The following is a 23,235-nucleotide window of genomic DNA, read 5'->3' as shown; positions in this document are numbered from 1 at the left end:
CGTCTTATGAAAAATTTTATGGCTTCCTTATAATCATTCAGCCTAAAATGTCTCTGAATGTTCACAGGAAAATATAGAACTTTTCAGGTAGAGAAACTTTATTATCTGAAACAAACCTGAATTTAAGATCTTTTAGAAGGTCTCAATTCATCTAAATTATGTCCAATGAAAGAATGAACCTACTTTCTGCTTTGTTCTATAAGAGGATTTGGCCAAAGCTATATGTATTTTTTTTTACTTAATCAAAATCTTCTCTCATTATCTTCTGAGCTTTCACTAGTAATAACAACAAACTATTCTATACTGAAGTATGTATATGTCTTTGCAATTTTCAGCTAGGGAATGAAGTCAGCTTATTAAGGTGCTTTTCTGAGTTATCTGTATTTTTTCCATTCTTTTCACCTCTCAAAAATTTCTTGTCTATAAAATCTTATAATTTTGAATTCAAGAAGTAGGATAAGATAAATAGGAAGAAATTAATCAAATAATCATGGAAGCATATATTTAGTTTGTAGTTCCATTTTCTTTAAGAAAGAATTCAAAATATCACAAATACCTGGGTGTTGGTGGCTCACACCTGCAATCTTAGTTGCTCACGAGGCTGAGATCAGAAGATTGTAGTTTGAAGCAGGCCTAGGCAGTGGTTCAAAGCCAGCTGGTGCAGGAAAGTTTGTGAGATTCTTATCTCCAATTAACTAGTATAAAACTGGGAGTGAGCTGTAGCTCAAGTAGTAGAGCACTTATCTTGAGCAAAATAGAATTCAAGACCCAGTGCCAGCACACACACAAAAATTATGCATAGTTACTTGTGTGTGTGTATATATATATATATATATATATATATGTGTGTGTGTGTATATACCAAACAATATGAAAAAGCCAAATTATTTAGAGTAAAATGGAAAACAATTTGGCTACAAATCCCAAGTGCAATTATAACTATGTAATTAAAACGTTAATCCTTGATTCCTGATGGATATGTAGAGTTAAACACAATTTGAAAAAAAAATGAAGTTTAAATGTGAGTAAATTTAAAAATATTTAAATTCATTTTTATAGTTAAATGACTATTTAACAACTGATAGACATTTAAGTATTTTTTCACATCTTGAAGCAAGTCTTTTCTAATTTCTGTTATTTACATTTTATCTTTCTTACATTAAACATAACTATATGAAAACTTCTCAAATTGAATGTGAATATTAAAATTCATATTCATATGTGATGTACAGTTAAGGAATTTAGTAGGAAAATGATGTCATTTGAGTCAATAATTTTAAGGAAATCATCTAGGTGATTAGAGCTTGGAAAATAATTGAAAATGTATTTGTATTTTAATATAATTTGTTCAAAACAAAAATGGTCTCAATTTTTTTTATTTTTTTTATTGTGAAAATACCGTACACAGGGGTTACAATTACATAGGCAAGGTAATGAGTGAGTTTCTTATCAAGCATTGTTGCCTCCTTCTTTGTTTCTCCTTCCCATCCCTTCCCACCCTCCTCCCCTCTCATCAAAGTTGTAAAGTTCATTTTTGACATAGCGTCTTGTACATCTATTGTTGCAATGGGTCCACCTGTATCCCTATTTAAACAATTTTTCTTTCCCTTACCCTCCACAAATTATACCAATATACTAACATCAAATACAGTGAAAACAGGGCTTATTTCTATCATAGTGGTGGAAAATTATCAAATTGCCGATTTCACTGACCCCAAAAACTTTGGCTATCAAAGTTTGTCTGAGAATTTATTTTGTATAATCACTGTGCTTTATGGGGATCAAGTGGATTTTTTTCACGACAGAATAATGCTTTTTTATAAATTCAAAGAAAGAAGGACGTAGATAACACTTGGATCTACCTTGGAGGGAAAGAATTAATAATTTAGATTTGTAATTATTGAATAACTGATAGCAGTAGGTACGCTTTCACAGTGAATAGTGCTTGCATATAACTAGTTGGAAGCCTATGTTTGGCAAAGCTGAAATAACTGATAATGCAATAGGTCACATAAGTGTTACTGTTTTAAATAATGAGCTATGTGCTAAGCCCTGTAGTAAATATTTTCTTGAGCTATTTACTTTCAACAACCTTAAAAGTCAGCTACTTTTTCTGTTTATCCACATTTCACAAATAATAGTAAACTTGAAAATAGTGAAGGTAAACCATTCTCAAAGCTACAGAGTCAGAAAGTAGCTGAACCAAGATACAAATATTACTCAACTTCAGAGCTGGCATTTTAGACTTTTCTTCTCTGTAGATGGATTTCCCTTTTTATTCTGTGTATTTTGCCAAGTTCTGCCTTATCCTTCTGTCAGAAACTGTCCCATTTCAGCAGCCTCAAGAGTTGCTTTGATTAATGAAGCACTGTTGTTCAGTAGTGTATCTTTTCACTCAATTCATGTGTGTTAAAATTTCTCCCTCAAATTAATTACATGTGTTAATTATACTATGAAAATGAATATTGTGTAATTTTTTAACCTCTTGATTATTAACACCAGGAAGTTTAAAGTGTTTTGGTTAGTGTTATGGTGTAACTAGCTATATTTAAGTTAAAAGATCATTATTGGAATTTGTTTTAAACAATTGTATAATAAGTGATACAGACACAAACCATACAACATTTTAATTATGGCCATATTAAGAGCTCTAAGAACATATAGCTTATGCATAACTGTCGGGAAATTTAAGAGGCAGCAATTAAATTGCTAGCTAGTTTATCACTTCAAAAAGGACATTATCCAGTTTCTTTGTAAGGTCTCTTTTGCATCTTAGGTATTTGAATTGGAGATTTTTTTTATTATTCTAAAACAAAATCTCTTTTTTATTGGTATTGTCTCTTCACCTTCAGGCTTTCCTCTTTTCCAGCCCTTTATTCTAATAACCTGCCCTTGTACAATTTCAAAAACATACCTGTTAGCATGTGAAGTCTCAGAATTCAAGATTCCATCCAGCTAATAAGGGGCATGTATCAAGAATGATAATGACATGATAGATTTCTTCAAACACTGTTGAAAAGATGTCATTTCATCTTCAAAAGTGTAAGAGGCATATTGTGGCCACTGAATCCCAGACACCAGTACATCCTTTTTATTGACATGATTAAGAATCTTGCTGTTAGTATTCGGATGTGTTTCATTTGAACCTGCCTGCACCTGTTCCCAGAGGGCAAACAATTGCCCAGGCTGTCACTCTTGTGACAAGTCAGCCCCATTTAAACTGCCAGCTAACACCAGGGCCGGCCTGCCTTGATGAATGCACTGTGCTGAGCAGCCTGTGAGTGATAGAGTGCCAGGGACCGAAAGCTGACTAAGAGAGAGCCCTAGTTTAGGAATGATGGGTGAGACTTCCTATCATTTAAAAAGAATGACAGCCTCCTTTCTCTGCATTTATGTCGCCAAGCCCAGACATTAATTTACCAGTTGAAAATGTATTGTCATTGATGAATGTTGTATGATTGGGAGTGAGGGGAATATCATGTCACTAAGAATATACTTTTATGGACAGTTTGGACAACAGGGCCTATGAGTAAGGGATAAAAACTAAAGAGTGAGGAGAAAAAGTCAGAGACATAGTAAGAGAGAGATAGAGACAGAGATACAGAATGGTTTCCCACAATATGAACAAAGCAAGACTTGAAGCCATTTTTTTCTACTAAGAAATGATGATTTTAATGATTTCATTTGTGCCATTTTTCAGTCTGTTGAAGAAATAGACCTCAGAGACAAATTACTAGTCAAAAACATTCTATTTACTTTCTGACTTACTTCAGGGATCTCACTGGTTTTGTGTGTTTTGTTTTATCCTGGGAATGAGACACATGGTAACTTGTTCTCCTATGTTGAAATTATTATGTACTACGAAAGCATACCCCTCAGATATGGGTATAACTTTTCTGTTCCTTGGGCCAGGGAGAATTATAAGAAGATTACTGGCAACTTTTGACAAAGATTTCATGTAATTTTTCCCACAGTAAACCCTATTCTTTCTGAATGTTAAGAATTAGCCAATTTATAGTCATCTCTTGAAGTCACAGCACCAAAGAGATACTTAAATGTAGCATTATTTTCCATAAAAATAGTTGATACGAATTATTTCTATGCTTTGAATCTGCCCTGTACATAGCACTACCTGAACACTCAGTAAATTCTGTGATTGATAAATGTGTAAAGATTTATGCAGCAATATATAACACAAGATTTCATTCTAATCACAGTATTTTATTACACATCTTAATAGTTAGAATGTGCAATTGGAGGTACATGTAAATAAAACTTTGTTTTCTTTTCTTCCTGTGAAAGTTGTGTTTATCTGTGGATATCTACCTTTATACAGTAAGGTATAGATTTGTCTCCTTAGTGAATTGAACCATCATAACAATTACCTGTGATAGGAAATATGATCTCTCTGATATGACAAATGGCAACTTACTGTTCAAACATGGAAGTTCATTTAACCAAGAACATATTCATTATACAATTGCTTTGTCTAAAATACTGTCTAATTAGATATTATTGTATATGAATAGATTGAATACACGTATCTGATATAAAATATAAACAAATTTCATGAACTCTTGATTACAACCAAAATGGAAACATTAATACCAATAATACTAATATAAACAAATGGCTAATTTAAACAAAATCAGAACACTATTTATGCAGATTTTGATGAACTCTTAGAGTAAGGAATAAACAAAGATCCGATTGGTATTAGAGTTTAGAATAGCAGAAATGGGGCATACTGAGTTAGGATCCATGATATATTACTGGGATGATCTTAAATTTTAACCTTTGTTTCCTTGAATTTATTTCCTTTATTCTCCTTGAGTGGTAATAGTAGACAATTAGATAGGAAGAACCATGGTAAGTTCATAAAGAGTCAGTACTTCTTGCTTGAAAGACTGATTAGCAGATAAGTGTGCTTTGAGTTCATTACGCTGTGTCATTATAAGAGAAGTTTTTTTTTTTGTTTTGTTTTTATAAAACTTGCTGCTTTACTTCTGGTACCAGTGGTTTGCTATTGGGTTATGAGAGTTATGATTATCAATTCTCAGTATTTATTGCAGCATGCATTTTTTATATTTTTTTACTTGACCTTACTCTTTTTCAACTTTTGCTTCTTTTTTTAAATTAAGTTGTTTTTATTGTGAAAATACTGTACAAAGGCGTTAACAGATACATGAGCAAGGTAATGAGTACATTTCTTATCCAGCATTGTTTCCTCCTCCTTTGTTTTTGAAAATGCAAGCCTGCAATTGTAATCTTAGTTACTCAGGAGACTGAGAGCCTAGGCAGAAAAGTCAGCCAGATTTCATCTCCAAAAACATGTGAAAGCATTAAGTGTGGGCTGGAGGTCTAGCTTAAGTGGTAAAATGCCAGCAGAGCAAGCAAGTCAAGTGAGTGTAGAGTTCAAACTCTAGTACCACAAAAAAAGCAAAGCAAAACAAAACAAAACCCTTGCTGTTTCATAGCTAGCCAATCATTGGGTTTTATTTAACTTTATGGGAACTCTTTTTCTGAGTCCTGAAAAAGAACATAATTATTTCACTAGAATAATGCCATCTTATGAAATATGTGCCTCGGTATTTGGGATATAGTAAGTACATAATGTAATCAAATTTTATGATTTTTCCCCCTCAATAAATGTACCTGGATTAACACTCCATATTATGTTATGAGAAGCATCACAAGAAATAATTCATTGGAATACACTACATATAGGATAGGAAAAGATTGCCAATTATATAGACATGCTTATTTAATTTGATTAGGTTATATTTTTTCTCATATAATGACTTGTGAACAAATAGAATTACCCCTATTTTATGGCTGTGAAAATAGAGGCTTGGAGAAGGTGAGGAGCATAATCAAATTTAAAGCTAATAAGTAGTCAAGTTATAATAAGGACATCTATTAAAGAAAGAAAAGGTTTTTTTCTCAATTACTATTTTTTGGAATAATATTTTAGTGGTAGTAATGCAAAAAGTAAGAACAATTATACATGTGCAGTGGTCAAACATAACAAAGGATTGGGGTCGATTGAATGTTGAGAGGAGAAAAGTTGGAGCTATATTTAGGATAAAAAACAAGAAGCCAGATCTCTGGTTTTGACCAAAGCTTCAGTCATTAGGTGCAGAATTTTTCTTTGTCAAAAAGACCAAATACACTTTCTTTCTGTATTAGCACCAGGAGAGACTGAGGTATAAAGGAACTGGGTAGGAGACAGACTTGTTTTCTCCTATACTTCTGAATTTTTCCTCCTAATGATAAAAATAATGTAGCTATGTGCCTTCAAAATTCCTTTATATGAAAGCCTTTTAGGAAGTGGCATATAAAATTGATTTATAAGAGAATAAACAATATTCATAAAAATAAAACAAAAACAATGTTTATTGTGAAAATCTAACTCTATGGCCTTGAGCCTTTTGGGACTTTTTTTTTTTGGGTCCGGTTGTTGGGCCTGAACTCTGAGCCTGGGCGCTGTCCCTCAGCTCTTCAGCTCAAGGCTAGCACTCTACCACTTGAGTCACAGTGACACTTCTGGCTTTTTTCTTTTTGCTTATGTGGTGCTGAGGAATCGAACTCAGGGCCTCATGCATGCAAGGCAAACGCTCTCCACTGAGCCACCTTCCAGGCCCTTTTGGGACTTTTTTAAAATTTAAATTTAATTTTTTATGTTTTTTTATTGTAAAAATAGTGTACGGAGGAATTATAGTTACATGAGTAAGGTAATGAATACATTTTCTACCAAGTGTTACCTCCTCCTTTGTTTATCCCCTACTATCCCTTCCCCCACCTCCCCAACTTCTCCCTCCCCTGCCCAATTTGTAAAGTTCTTTTCAATATAGTGTTTTGTAGGTCTCATTGTTACAATAGGTCAACCTGTATCCTTATTTCAGCATTTTGTTATTTCCCTCCCCTCCAAAATTAGAAAAATGTATATACAACTGTTTTTTCTTGCTTGCTGTTGTTTTTAACATATTTAAAATGTACTATGTGATTTTTTTTTTTGCTTCTTTTGTATGTGCTTCCCCCAAGGTACAACCCCTGTTTTCACTGGATTTGTTGTCAGTGCCCTGCATCCTGGGACTTTTTTGTAAACATAGACTTATCCTGATGTCTGCATGAAAATAAGACACGATGATCTTGAGGTTACAGAGAAATTTGAAAACTGAAATGAATTTGTATAGGAGATCAGCCACTTTGCAAACGTTCAATCTCCTGATCTTTCTTTGTTACTGACTCAAAATTGAACCCAAATGCATGTTAACGTTTGAACATAAAAACGCACCATTAGTAGAAGTTACTAAGGATTGATAGAGGGGGGTGGTCATTTTTTTTTTTTTATTGAGTGAATAGCTCAGAGAAAAGGATGAGATCCACCATGCCACTATTCAGAAGATATTTAAATTTTTGTACTTTCAGAACAAATAAAATATTGTTTCCTAGCTGACCACATTAATGAAAACTATCATTAAATCACTAATAAATAAGTTATTTCTCTTTAAAAACTGTGAAGTACTTATAAGAGGAGGAGTACATGGGTCCTAAAGTTTCTGAATGGATGCAAATAAAATAGACAAAATACCTTGATCTGCCATATTCCACACAGGCAACATAGCTTAGATTTTGCAAAATGAAAAATGAATAATCAGTGTCTAGATGGGGCACTGGAAGCTCATGCCTGTACTTCTAGCTCCTTGGAAAGCAAAGATCAGAAGGAACATGATTCAAAACAGTCCAGGGTAAAAATCTCACAGGAATCCATGTCAACTAATAGCCAGGTGCAGTGGTTTGTGTTTGTCATCTCAGCTATGGGAGGGGCTGAGATTTGGAGTAGGGTGGGAGTAGTTGTTTCAGACCAGCTTGGAAGGGAGTGGGTGCAACAAGAGCTTATCTAAAAAAGGTAATCAGAAAAAAAATGTCTGGAAAAGTGACTCAAGGAGTAGAGTACCTGCTTAGCAAGTATGAAGCACCAAGTTTAAATCCCAGAAGGTTAAAAAAAAACCAAAACCAAACAAAAAAAAAAAACAACAAAAAACTGAATGTCTAAAGTAGGTGATTTTTCTGAAGAGTAGTGGTCATCTAGTGCTTGTCAAGATATTAAGAGATTAAAAAATAGAATTATGTTTTAAGGGCTTCTGTTCCTTAAAGGATTTTTTTCTAGCTTTTTTTTTCACACTGTGAGACAGCACTCAAATATCTGTGGAAGCTCTGATAAGTCTCAGCATCTATACTTAAAATGCTAAGACCTGTCATAGAGAGCTGAGGGGCAGAGGGAAGCAGATAAAGTTAAGACTGGCATTTCTTTTCTTAAGCTAAGCATTAGTGGCCACATCCACCTGTGCAGCTGTCATGTTGAAATACAAGAAACAGAAAATAAGGTAAGGAATATAGAAAAGAGGAAACAAAAAACAAGGCAGGATTTAAATGTGGGTGATTTCATTTGAAAATATGTTTTACAGAATCAGTTATAAACAAAGATCCATTGATTGAATAAATAAAGCAAGTTCGTACTTCTCTGCTCAGCAGCAAGACACTCAGTGACTTTTATTCTCTTTCTTGAGGAGATTTAATGAATATTTTATATTGTTGGAGGTATTTTTTTTAGCTTTTGGGGTCATATGCAAGTCACTTTCGACTACTGTTAAGTGTCTACACTGTGTATTCATGGCATGGTCTCTTATATGACTTGAATCACTTCTCTATCCCTCCTTCCCCCTTCCCTGCCTGTCTCCTGGCTTCTGTCCCCTTTGTCTCCTTCAGAGGATTGTGCAAGGCTACAGGATCTACTTTACCTCAGGCTCAAACAGCAAGGACATGTAGCAGAGTTTATGTCCCCCCAGGTGACCCCATAGCCCATATCTTACTGGTTCAAAGCAGAAACACCTAGGTTCATCTTACTTTAATTATATCCTTCTAATGTAACTTACACTTCAAGATCGCCATGGGATCAGGCTGAGCTTTGGTTGTTTGAAATAGCTCCTTGACTGCCTGCTTCCTTTTCTTGCATGGCTGTCTCCACTCCCTTAAGAATTTCTCCTGGAGCATGTCCTTCAAACATCGCTCTTCACACACCTAGCTTCATCCCAGAACATTGCTGGCTGTGGAGTGCAGAGCAAGACAATCTATACCACAAATGCACACACAGACATACACACACATATACACACACACACTACAAATATTTATTAAATAAATGTCTGTATGTGTAAATGATTAGAACTGACCATACATAACTATGGGGGTACAGTAGAATGCTAGATTTTATAGTAGTTAAAAAATTTAAGAATAAGGGGGCTGGGAAGGTGGCTCAGTGGTAGAGCGCTTGCCTTGCATGCCTGAGGCCCTGGGTTCAATTCCTCAGCACCACATAAGCAAAAAGAAAAAAGCCGGAAGTGGTGCTGTGGCTCAAGTGCTAGAGCGCTAGGCTTGAGCTAATGAGCTGAGCGCTAGGCTTGAGCTAAAGAGCTGAAGGACAGCGCCCAGGCCCAGAGTTCAGTCCCCACGATGGGACCCCCCCAAAAAATTTAAGAATAAGGTAAAGAAAAAATATTGTGGCTATTTAAGGAGATAAATAAATGTAAGCTTTTTCTGTAAAAACAAAGGGTTATTCTATTATTCTATTTCTTTAGTAGAAGGAGATATTTGCAAAGACTTTCTAAACAAATTGCTTTTAAAAAAGCGAATCCAAATAATAGTGTTTCTCTTTCAGTTATATGTGACCTCCTACTAAAACTTTCTGTAGTCAATAGATTAGGCAGATATCTTTCTTTATCATGCCAAATGGGGTAGAACACATAGGGAAAGCGGGAATATGATTTATTCAAAGGACTTTGTTTTTATGAGTATGATGTATTATGGACATCGTTTTGTTTCCACAATGTATTTAATTGCTCTGTGGAACAGTGATATTATTCTTATTTTTGTAGACACTAAAACGTCTTCATCAGTCTCTTCTATGAGTCATCCCCCTTCTAGTGAGAGTGAAGACGAATCTGCCGAACATGATCAAGAAACGCACACTACCAACGAAAGAGGCTACGAAAGTTCCGATGAAGTTGAAAGTTCATGTTCTCCAGAGCTGAGTGAAAATGATGAGCCAGGAAAACTCTACCATCCCATGATGAAAAACTTGGAAAATGAAGTCAAAGACCAAAAAATAATAAAAACAAATGTGAAGACCCAGCCTTTGTCAGCAGATGAAAGCTATAAAAATGGTCTTGGAGAAGAAATGGAGAAAACAGCCCAAGGGATTACAGAGAATTTATCTATGAAGTCCAGGAAACTAGCTTCTGCAAAACAAAAGGAAAAGATTATGAGTAAGGTTTGGGAAGCAACCACTGCTAAGGTGGACAGAAAGGCAGGTCACCCTGAGGTGGACGAAGGTGGTGAGTATAGCCACTGAGCTGACTTGCCATTGTCCTATACATGGAAGCTGGTTTGGGTTACTGTGTCCTGCCAAAGCTCAGGAAGCACTTGTGATAATGCTACAGAGATTCCATGTTTCCCTCCTCTCACATAATCATATATGTATTTTCAGCTTGTTTTCCTTCTATTCCATTTTTAAAAATCACTTGATAATTCTTATAGCCTGTTTCCTATTTCCTGTAATTTCCTTCTTATGGTAATTCTATCTCATGAGTCAAATAAAACATGCTACATGTCTGAAGGCAAGGATATGTGTGGCTTTATAGAGGTTAATGTAATATTAGTTCTTAGTTACATATCCATAGCTTACATTGGTGGGTGCTCGCTGGTTTCCATGCATGTGCATGGTTCTAAAAACACATTAACTCATTGCATCTCACAACAGCTTCATTTCTCCATGAATTAGGTCCCTTTGTCATCATCTTCTTTTTAATATGAACAATCTGTGCCTTAGAGAGGTTAAGTAAGTTGCTGAGGTTCATACAGCTATTGAAAGGCCTTCCCAGAATGTAAATCCAAGTAGAACGCCTCCAGACTATCTAGATTTTCTATTACATCAATGTATTTGGAATTTAGATTTAGAGTTAAAAAGGAAGGAAGGAAGGAAGGAAGGAAGGAAGGAAGGAAGGAAGGAAGGAAGGAAGGAAGGAAGGAAGGAAGGCAGAGGGAGGGAGGAAGGGAGGGAGGAAGGGAGGGAGGAAAGAAGGGAGGAAAACTGCCTAAGAAATGTTATTCTTCACTTTTCTTTTGTGAAACTGATTAGTTTGTTCCTGATCCCTGGGGTTCCCTGGTTTGCAGGATGATCCCATTTAACAGGAGAAAACCTAAGGGGGATTTAAGTGCCATGAGGTCACGAGGCCTTAGACATATGTAAGCCCTACTGCTTTTCTTGCTGTGGGAGGACAGTGAAAGGATGGAGTTTTATCTTGTGGCCCACTGGGTAGTGACTGCCAGACACCCGGGGCTGCCTGATCACCCATGCCTTATCGTGTATCTCAAGGCATACCCTGCTTGCTCTCACCTCTCTTCTACCAATGCAATGGCCATTCTCCTGGATTATAAGATAAAATTGGCTTCATATTTTAATATGATGGAAATCTAACTGTGTTCCTAAATGGCCCTTAAAAGTTATTTTAGGACCTTAAAAAGAAAGTTTGGTACTCCAATAACTGAGACAAGGTCAAAAGTTACATGTAAAATATTATGGATATTAAATATCTTAGGTAATAAAATAATAAAGTACTATTATAAAAGTGAGAAGAGAAAAAAATGTAAATAGTCAACAATAATAAGATGGTTAGGTTAAGAGAGCATACAGGCATAATATATAGACATTAAACATGTAGCATGTGCCACAGTAAGTTGGAAAAATGGTTATAGTATAACATTAAGATAAACATCTTTTTAAGATCTACACAGGGCTTTGTAGGCCATTTAAAAATGTAAAAATTAGCAGGTGCTGGTGGCTCACACCTGCAATACTAGCTCCTCAGGAGGCTGAGATCCAAGGATAGAGGTTCAAAGTCAGCCTGAGTAGAAAGTCCATGAGACTTGTATCTCTAATTAACCATCAAATGTAGAAATTGAGCTGTGGCTCAAGTGATACAGCCAAGGCCTTGACCATGGACACAAGGACAGTGCCTAGGCCTTGAGTTCAAGCCCAGGATCAACATACACACACATATTAATAATAAACTAAACTAAAAAACAGCCAAGCCTGTGTAATCATACTTTCAGGAGGCCGATATCTAGGATTATGGTTTGAAGCAGGCCTGGGCAAGAAAGTCTATAAGACTCTCATCTCTAATTAACCATCAAAAGAATACCAAAGGTGGAGCTGTGATTCAACTGGTAGAATACCAATTTTGAGCCATAAAGTTAAAGCAAGTACCTGTGCCCTGAGTTCAAGCCCTAATAACACACTGAAAGCAAAGATATGTGTGGTTTTATCGAGGTTAATGCTATTTCAGTTCCTAATTATATATCCATAGCTCACATTGATGGGCACTCACTATTTTCAAGGCATGGTTCTAAAAACACATTAACTCATTGCATCTCACAACAGCTTCATTTCCCCATGAATTAGGTCCAATTGCCATTATCTCCTCTTTAATATGAATAATCTGTGCCTTAGAGAGGTTCAGAGAAGAGGGGGGGGGAGGGGAAAGAGAGGGAAAGAGATAGAAAAAGAGCAAGAGAGAGAAAAATAGAACTAGAGCTAGGGCCAGAGATCAAGAGTGAGAGAGCAAGAGAAACAGCAAGACAAAGAGGGATAGAAGGAGGGAGAAAGTAGGGAGGCAGAAAGAGGGGGAAAAGACAAAGACAGTGAGAGAAAGACATGGTCAAAGGGGCATAGTGGTAGGCCATGTGGAGGGATTTGTTCTAGATGGGAATCTTTCCACTGGAACGGTTTGAGCTGACTGGATTTGAAAGTGGGGAAAAAAATTGCTCTGACTACTGACGGAATTTGTCTTTGAACAGCTGTGGTCTTGAGATTATAATTAATCCTGGGGTTTTTTTTTTGTGGGTCATGTTTCAATGTCAAAGGTAACACAAGAGCGTCTTTACTCTGTAGGTAGATGATGATGTGAATTTTGTTCTGGAAAGACAGTGGGTTGGCTAAACAAAGAATGATTAAATACAGGGAAACTTTTCAAGGTGACCTGGAACTTAGAAGATTTTAACTCTGCATTTAAGGCTTTCTTATTCTTAAAATTCAGATGAAAGAAATTCTTGGTAAATTTTTCTTCTAATACTGAATTGGTCAAGATTCTTTTCATGTCCTAAGATAGATCCAATTCTGCTTTTATTTTTCAAAATTACTGGAGGAAGAAATGAACTGTCACTGAGAAAACAGTTTAGAGAATTATAAGGAATTTAATGTATCCTAAATTAAGATACCTTATTTTTATATTTGGGACCCTGAGGAAGAGAACTGATCATTAGAGTTTATTTATTCATGGATTAAATAATAATTAATTTATTTTTAATACTTGGATCTCATACTCCAACACTTTTTACTGCCCAAACATTTCCACAGACACTTTAAGCTAGAAAATATTTGGTTGTTTAAAAAGGAAAACAAACAAATGTAAAAATCATAAGCTTTAAAACTTTTGTAATATAAAATGGAAGTTCATTGGATGATATTTTATGGCTTTATAAATTTTGTACTGTTTCTAGGTTTTAAACTTAGGGCCTGTGCTCTCACTTGGTTTGTTTATATCTGGTGCTCCAGCTGGCTTTGAACTATGATCCTCAGATCTCAGCCTTTCAGTAACTGGGATTATAGGCAAGACCACCAGCATTTTTGCAGGTGTTTCTTTAAAAAAAATCTTCCATATAGTTTTCATCTGAACTGATTAATGGCATCTGAAGATATGTAGAGAAAAAGCAATTACAAAACAAACGTATTGTGGTTTTCTTCTGTCTCTTTTTGCATTATAGAAAATGTTCTATAGGATGTTATAGGATGTAAAACCTGTGTAGAGGAGCAAAATAAGCACAGGAGGAAGAAAAAGAAGAGGAGGAGGAGGAGGATAAGGAGGAGGAGGAGAAGAAAAAAAGAAAGAGAAAAAGAGAGAGAAAAAGAAAGAAAAAAGAAAGAGAAAGAAAAAAGGAAAAAATATCACCATCAAATAATGTGGAACCTACAAAATTGTAACATTCACAATCATTTTTCTAAATATTTTATTTTTTCTTAAAAATCAAAAATTTCAGGACTAAAAGTTTCCAAATTACACATTTAAATCACATAAGTACCAGTGTTTCAAAATGACCAGAAGTATTGTTTGAAATTTAGTTAACATTTATGACCAATCAATTTGAAGTTTTGTAGCCATTAAGAGTCAACTTTGATATCCTAATGCTAATAGCATGGATTTTAATATATACTGATTTGGTTTGTTTCAAGCACAGCATTTAGATTATTCGCTTATGTTTTTAGGTTTCTGCAAAAACATATTGGCAAGAAAACTTTTAAGGAGACTGTTAATCTGAGAATTCTGAAAAGTACTGGTGCAATTGGCAAGATGATCTTTAATACCTGATGTTTCCTGTTTTCTGTTTTAATTGGAATGAGAAAGGTTTTAAAAGTTGAAAATATGCTAATGAATCTAGAGCAGGTACCAAATGTCACAGATGGTAGGTGGTCACAAATTTCAAGAAATTATGTTACGAGAGTACAATACAGAAAGATGTCAGGTGCTATCTTGAGTTTATTTTTCATGAGACAGAGAAGAGATTTTGTGGAAATGAGACAGAGAAAATACTAGACCTTAAGTACTACAAAGTAAAGTTAGAGATGTAGGGAAAAACAGAAATTTCTCAAAATTCTCTGGGTTAACCAACCCTTTGAAAGTTTGGAATACAACATCCAAGAGAAAGTCAACTTTACCAGGAAAGGTTTTGGCCCCTAACTCGTAGGAACTCTTCCCTTTCATAAACACCATTACAGGAGTAGCCTCTGCAACCACAGGAATATTAATTAACATGTAGAATCACATTCTGCTAAGCATGCTCAGATCCCACCTTTCTCTTTTCCCTCTAGATCTTGGGACACAGCTTGACAACTCCTTCAGACGAATGCGTTAGGGAATGGTTTGTGTCCAAGGACAATTTAAGGAAATTAAAAAAAAATCTAAACACAGTCTTTTAAAAGATAGAATAACAACTCTCATTTTTTATATGAAGACAACCATATGCTCTGTTCAATAGATAAGAACATAAAAAATTAAGATAATTTAGATGGTTGATTTATTAGATAAATATATTCTCTAGATGCAGAAGTTTCTGATCTATACTCCAGATAATGTAATAAAACTAAAATTATTCACAAAATATCATTAACTCTCATAAACAATTGTAAATTTAAAAGAGTATCTCTTCCTGTAAGTGACCAGAAGTGACCTGTAAAAGAGTACTCTAAATAATTCCTGAGCCAAAAAATTCAATTCACTAATCATTCACTGAGCAATTATTAGAAGCACCAACTGGTTTTTATTAGGTAACCAATGTCAAACTATACCCTCAGAAAACACTCAGACTATATAACAGAATTTAGCTTTCAATATAGCAAATGGAAAGTATAGCAAGTATGAACTGAATAAGAAATGGGAATACCTAAGAAATCAAGTATTTGAATAGAAAACAAAATGTAAAGGCTGATAATTTTTCTAGATTGCATTCTAACTTTGTAAAGTATCTCCAAATATTAAAAGATAATATTTGGGAATACGAAAAAATAGGAATAATATGAAGCAATCTGAAATTCTCTATGATAGTAATAGCATTAGTAGCAACAAAAACAAAAACAAAACACTAAATACTACAGCAAAAAGGGAAACACGAACTCTGGAGAGAAACTTGAAATATATAATAAACACACAAATATATATATATATATATATATACATATACACCCATATATATACATATATGTACACATACACCCACATATATATCAACCCTTTCTCATATATATATATACTTATGTATATATACATATGTCTATGTATATATTTATGTATATGTACTTATATATGACAGAGACTTGATAATTGTGATATCTGAAATATTTTTTAACTTGTGGGTGGGGAACAGGAGAGAAAAACTGGGAGACAGTGCAAGGGAAGGAGTAACATTATCCAAAAAGAATTGTACTCATTAAGTGACTTATGTAAATATAATCCTTCTGTATGTCACCTTTATAATGATAATAAACAATTAAACAATTTTTAAAAATTACTAAGAAAAAGGCAATCACCAGAAGAATTTAAAGTGTTTAGTAGGAGACTCATGAAAGCTTGCCTGAGTTTGGAGACATGGCTCCCATTGTAGAGCACCAGCCAATGAGTGAAAGCAAATGTTAGATACAGAGTTCAAGTCCTAGTCTTCAAAAAGAATAAAAAAGGAAAGAAAAAGAAAGAAAAAAGCTTGCCTGATAGTATTGAAATACTTTTTAATTAAAAATTATCAAAACTGGAAAGAGTTGCTAGAAATTGTGGCACTGTTGTAATTCAAGGCAATAGGTTATTGATCAACATATGTGAATTGGTAATTGAGAATTCCTTTTAAAAAGACCACTTAATATAAAAATCTTGTATGAAGTTTGTGCAGTTTTTTTTAATGCCAGTCCTGGGGCTTGAACTCAAGTCCTGGACATAGTTGCTGAGTTTCTTTTGCTCAAGCCTAGCTTGCTACCACTTGAACCACAGGTCCACTTCCAGTTTTTGTTGTTGTTTATGTTTTGGGTTTTTTGGTTATTTATCAGAGATAAGAGTCTCACAGCCTTTTCTACCTGGCTGACTTCAATCTATGATCCTCAGCTCTCAGCCTCCTGAGTAGCTAGGATTACACACATGAACCAAACCACCAGCACTTGGTGAAGCATGCTTTTTGACCCAGCAATTCTAATTCCAGGGTCTATCTTAAAGGTTGTCAGAAATGTGTACAAACTTAGCTGAAAGTTGTATTTATGGTGGCTTTATTCTTACAAAAAATGAAATACTTCAATCCTCAACATCAGGCAAGTAGTTAAATTTTAATAGAACTTTTTAAGAACATTCCATGTGTTGGCAAAGAATCTTTTTACCTATTGCTCTGGTTAAATAGATTATATTTCTAAATAATGAAGTGGGATGGAAGATGTAATCTATATTAAGATTTTAAAAAATCATTTCTTGGAAATTCACTAAACTGTTCACTAATAGTTTTTGGGGTTTTTGAGTTAAAAATAGTTTTTTTTTCTTCTCCATATTTTTTAATCCTCTTGAGCCACAGATAATGAATTTATGCTAGTTTCATCACTAGAAAAATACATTATATTATTTAAAATATATTTGTTTTTGTAATAGAAATCTAACCTTACAATATATTGAGCAGTACAGTAAAGTATCCTATAACGTTGAGTGGTAGCAAGTGCTTTTTGGAGAAATTCTCTGAGTGAGATGATTCCATTTTTCTATTAATGCTGTGAGAACTGACAATTACCATTGCCTTTAGTGGTCACCTTTATAGAAAGGAAAAGGACCGGTGTCTTAAGGGATGAAGAGCTAAATAGATAGAGAACAAAGCCACATGTCACATTGCTGACACAGGAGTCTCAGCATGCACAGGCCTCTTGTACTGTGGATAGAAAGGAGTTGAGGATAGACACTGGCCAAGTTCTTGCTTTTAAGTTTCAGTTGCAGAAGGACATCTGAGTAAAAATGTCCGAGTGAGTCCTTTTCTGGTCTCATACCCAGTGTGAGTCCTTAATAGTTAGGCCAGAGTCCCATTCATGCTAAACTGAAATAGGCAACACCTAACTACCCCGTGTCTCATGTACACTTCCAAAGCACACTTCCAGAGGCAAGTCAGCAGATGTGGGCAAGTGATGACAGTCCTGACACAGACACATGACAGGCTTCACTAGTGACTCTGAGCGAGTTGTGGTTTTCAGATTGTGTTAGTACTCTTTCACTTCTTAGGACATATTTTTGGTTCAGTAGCTGTTGTTATTATTTATGATGCTGCTGCTGATTGTAACTCACATTTCTCTCTTGGCACTGATAAGACAAAGCTTTACATAGTTGCTGAGTAACACTCTCATCCCTTGACCCTTCCATTGTTGAGTTCTAGTGCCCACGACAACGGACTAAATTTATGTTTGGAAACCAAAGACACCTCTTATTTAAGTTTTTAGAATATTTCAGTAAGTAAAGTGATATCCAATCTGTATGTACTATGAATATAAACTTCAAAAAATAAAAGGTGCTTAATAAATCCAACTATTATGTAATTGTCATGATTTTATGTTTTGTGTATAGTGCTGTAATTTTTTTTACTTGCTATAGAGGTTTGTCAGGAAGACAATCTGATTTTACTGTCAAATTTGTAGGACTTGTGTAATAGCCTTTTTTATTTTTTGCTTCTGTCCATATGAAGTGAATATTGGGATCAAATCACTAAAATCTACTAATGGATGAAATGCTTATAATGTAGTCAATTTTGTAGGCTTAGCAATTTATAAGAGCAGTGATGGTATCACAAAAACCACAAGACATTTCTAGAAAGTAAAAGGCAACTAAACTGCTTCTCTCAATCATCACCTTGCATGAGCATTTGGCAAACTGTCGCTGCTTCTGACTGTTGTCTTTTCAAAATACAAGAACTTGGCATATCACTCTACTTCATGATCATTTGTGCTCTGTTTTCCTTTTGAAATCATGACTGTTTCTGTTTTAAGATTTTGAAATCATAGTTGTTTAATCCATAGATTTTAGAGACAGTTTCATTTTAATGTGAATGCACTTCAATTGACCCCACTTGCTTAAATGATGTAAAATAGCTCAGCAATGTTCTCATGACTTGTTTTATACCTTTTGATATTTTATATGATCTCTAATCAGTTGGACAGATAATAAGTGAAGCCCTAGCACCTGCTTGCCAATGCCACTCTGACATCAAGTCTGGTGTTAGCAGCACGGATGAGGGGGAGAAGCCCATGAGGAAGCTGGAGATTGACCCGACTGGAGGTAAGGGTACATCATTACCTAAGAAAGACCTTCAAAATGCTCTGTCTTTCATCTCCCTAGCCTCATATCTTCCTTCTGCCACTGTTTTTGCCTCTCATCTAATGAATAAGATAGCAGGAAGTGGCAAAGAGGCCTAAAGAAGAGCTTTAAAAGTGACATAAGTTGTGAATGTTATTCTCTTTTGAACACATGGCTACCAAAGATAAACTATAAAAGGGTTTTAGACTCTCATGTCGTGGTAGAGATCTTCAGATCAGCCTTATTTCGTAGTCTATCCTCTCATTTGCAGCAGGGATAGGTGGATTTGCCTTTAATTGGCCCAGTTGGAAACATCAGGAGATGTAGAATATGACATTTCACAATGGGTCATGGAAACGTCTCATTCTTTTTTTAATTAGGAAAAGAATATGAACTGCTTCTTGGTGGAGAGCGTTCTACCCTTAAGACTGCTGATTAGAATGATTCAAAAGACCATGCCTCCTACATTTCTATGCAACCTACTATACCCTTGAAATCAGGCTTTCTCTTCTAGATAGTGAAGGACTTTTGAAGAGTATTCACATTTGAATATGTGTGTGTGTGTGTGTATATATATATATATATATATATATATATATGAGAATGTTTGTTTTACTTCCTCATTATGGTCACATTACCCAATCTCTAATTTTTTAATAATTATCAAACACTATGACTGAGTCATTTGGGATTTTTTTTTTGTCCGTTGTGGGTTTGAATTCAGGGCTTGGCGCTGTCCTTGAGCCTCTTTGAGTTCAAGGCTAGAGCTTTGCCACTTGAGCCACAGCACTACTTCTGGGTTTTGAGTGGTTAATTGGAGATAAGAGTCTCACAGGGGCTTTTCTGCCTGGGCTGGCTTTGAGCTATGATCCTCAGATCTCAGCCTCCTGAGTAGCTAGGATTAGAGGAGTGTGCCACTGAAGGTTGGCTCATTTGGGATTTTATACTACTTTTGGACAAATAACTTAGCCAGCCTCCAGGTTCATGGGCAGCAGTAGAAATGAAACAGTCTCCTCTTCATAAGCTGTGTTTTGCAAGAGAAGGACTTTGAGTTTTGACCAGGCATTTCACTAGAGGGATTACAGTATATTTTCCCCAAAATTTATTTTACAGCTCAACCATAGTAGCAGTTATTGGTGAAATCTGAATGAAAAAAGAATGTCTAGTTAATTTTATATATTGGGAGGAGAGGGTGAAAGGAAGGTTTGTTATAGTTTGCTGTCATGCCTGGCACAGTACTAACCACATAACATGAATGATCTCATTGGCCACTTCAAAAATTCTGAATCAAGCATGGTTATTCCTATGAAATAGATAAGAAAATGAAGGCCTGGGGAGGCAGAGGAGGTATGGGAAGGGATGGGAAGGGGAAACAAAGGAGGAGGCAACAATGTTTGATAAGAAATGTACTCATTATCTTGCCCATGTAATTGTAACCCCTCTGTACGGTATTTTCACAATAAAGAGGAAAGAAAGAAAGAAAGAAAGAAAGAAAGAAAGAAAGAAAGAAAGAAAGAAAGAAAGAAGGAAGGAAGGAAGGAAGGAAGGAAGGAAGGAAGGAAGGAAGGAAAGAAGGAAGGAAGGAAGGAAGGAAGGAAAGGAAGGAAGGAAGGAAAGGAAGGAAGGAAGGAAAGAAAGGAAGGAAAGAAAGAAAGAAAGAAAGAAAGAAAGAAAGAAAGAAAGAAAGAAAGAAAGAAAGAAAGGAAAGAAAGAAAATGAAGGCCTAAAAAGGCGCTGTTTCCTAATTTTATGCATCCAACCAGTGACAAACATAGCATTCTTACCAGGTTTATCTGACCTTCAAATATTCATTGTACTAAATCAACTACTGCTTGTTCTATGTTATATATTTTTCAAAAGCTCAAAAGACTACCATCAAAACATATATGTAATTTTCCTAGTGATAATTTTTAAAGGCTTCAATTATTATTTGTCCCTCACTTCAGGAATGTCATGTTTCACTTCCCTGTATTGTGTGTGTGTGTGTGTGTGTTTGTGTGTGTGTGTGTGTGTTCACATAATGATAGCTCAGCTGGATTCCATTAATACTTTCTCCTCCAGAATTTAGATGTGGGATATTATTACATGGTGACTAGACAATTTTATTCCTCTGTTTTCCTGAGAGATCTTTAATTAATCCATAAATTTAGAGTCCAGCTTAGAAAAATAGAGGACTTTACTTAAATATTTGTTTTAACTGGCTTTTAAATAATACCTTCCTGTGGAAATTTGAATAGCAGCATATTTACTATTAAAACTGATTGACACACAATGCTGTTTCTCATTGTTGCAATGTAATTGTGTTTTAAATCCAGCCATAATCTGTAGTGAAATAAAATGAACTATAATTTCTCAGGTGATTTGGCTATATGATCTCTCAGTAAACAGTTTGGTTTGACATTTCTCTGTAGGCGCTTTTAAGGACAATTTGGGAAATAATTGCTGTGATTTACAGAGGGCTCTCTTTTATAAAGTCACCTTCAACCCCATGGACTGACATGAAATTTCTAGATCTACACCTTTGAAAGAAGACATCAAAAATTTCCTTCCAATTATATGTTTTAAGCAAAATGTCATATCAGCTATGATTGTCTTACATAAAATGGCTGAGGGAACACAACAAAGAATGCTCATGTTTTGCATTAGAAGAAGTAATAGAAAGGTAACAGTTCTGTATGGTTGTGAGAATAAGGAAATATGGGCAGATTTAGATTTCCTTTAGACTTCCATGACAGAATTGTGGGTAAAGATAATTCTAGTCAAATCGGCATAATGGCTCATGCCAACAATCCCTCACTTAGGAGGCAGAGATGAGAGGACCATGATATGGAACCCACTGTGGATTAGATTGCAACACTAAATCTCAAAAAAATATGGAGGTTGATATCCTGGAGTAAGGTACTTATTTTATAGCATCCATCCCTTGTGGCTTTAAATGAAAAAAAAATAGATTAAAGGAAATTATTTCAATGACCCGTTTTGAAGTTCTTAGCTCCTTAAGTACTCAGTTGAATTTTTTAAAGCTTTGGTTATTTGGAATGATACATCATTATGTTTCATGCATCATTGAGACACCAGCAGATCAGGTCTGTAATCCTAGTTGTTCATGAGTCTGAAAATGGAAATAGATTGGTTTGAGTCCAGCCTGGGCAGAAATGTTTGAGTGACTCTATCTTGAAAACTACGAGCATAAAACAGGATTGTGACCTAAGTGGTAGAGAGCAAGCCAGGAAATTCAAGGCCCTGAGTTCAAATCCTAGTACCATTAAGAAATAAAAATTTTAAAGCAGGAAAGAAAAAGAGATCTAGTCTAATACTCATCATTCAGGAAAAAATACATAACAAGGCTAAATAACAAGAAACAAGACTTTAAAAAGATAACATAGCAAAACTGTAATTATTGAATGTGACAGCTAATACCCTGAGGTTTGCCAGGAAATCACAGAGGAGAGTTTATGAAATACTTCAGGAACATAGCATATGTAGAAAATTGTCCTAGATTATAAAATCCTGTCTTGCTCTGTGATCTTATTTTGCCAAAGGCATATTCCTTTTCTGATTTGAGACAAGAGGTATCTTGATCTGTAATATAAATTGGTGTCTTTAGTAAAAATGTCTTACCTTGAGCTATATTTTTGATGACTCAATCTGGACATAATGGCTTTAAAGTATGGGTAAAATAATATAATCACCACATCTGTGTTATGATTATATTGCTAAATGCACATTGTAAGTAGAAGAAACAGACAGAAAGCAGTCATGATATTGTAAGGAATAAGGATGATTTAGTTTTTCTTATTAGATAGTTTTTTCTACAAGTAATGCTTCAAGTTAAAGTAAGATGGCTAGGTTTATGTGTATGAGAGAGAGAGAGAGAGAGAGAGAGAGAGAAAGAAAGAGAGTTGTGAAATTTATTGATTCTTAAAGATTAGGGACCTGAGGGTTATCCATTGTTGTTTGGTCATTTTCAAGATCCTTGATGTTCAATCCTTCTTTAATGTGTCCATTACAGTACATTAAAAACATTTTTGTTTGGAATAAGAGACATTATTATATTATGATTCATGTTATAGTGAAAGGCATCATGGAACTAAGGAAATTGTGTGTGTATGTGTGTGTGTGTGTGTGTGTGTGTGTGAGAGAGAGAGAGAGAGAGAGACAGAGACAGAGACAGAGACAGAGAGACAGAGAGACAGACAGAATAAGTCTTGGCTTGAGCATTGTCCCTGAGTTAGCACAAGACTAGCACTCTACTATGTGAGCT

The 23,235-nt window shown here is 35.1% G+C and overlaps 1 protein-coding gene across 2 annotated transcripts in view; it reads left to right on the top strand.

Moving 5' to 3' along the window:
* Erich3 (glutamate rich 3) overlaps positions 1-23,235 on the top strand; it is a 94,359-nt gene that overhangs the window by 65,060 nt on the left and 6,064 nt on the right. For both annotated transcript variants that reach the window (XM_070007297.1, XM_070007298.1), the window contains 2 exons: positions 9,939-10,397; positions 18,828-18,953. In XM_070007297.1, coding sequence (XP_069863398.1) covers positions 9,939-10,397; positions 18,828-18,953 — 585 coding nt within the window. The remainder of the gene's footprint in view (positions 1-9,938; positions 10,398-18,827; positions 18,954-23,235) is intronic.

The sequence above is a fragment of the Dipodomys merriami genome, unplaced genomic scaffold (assembly GCF_024711535.1).
Source record: "Dipodomys merriami isolate MVZ:Mamm:240054 unplaced genomic scaffold, mDipMer1.0.p SCAF_7, whole genome shotgun sequence".
NCBI lineage: Eukaryota > Metazoa > Chordata > Mammalia > Rodentia > Heteromyidae > Dipodomys > Dipodomys merriami.
Note: the sequence above shows the minus strand (reverse complement) of the source record. Positions and strands in the feature narration are given on the sequence as shown.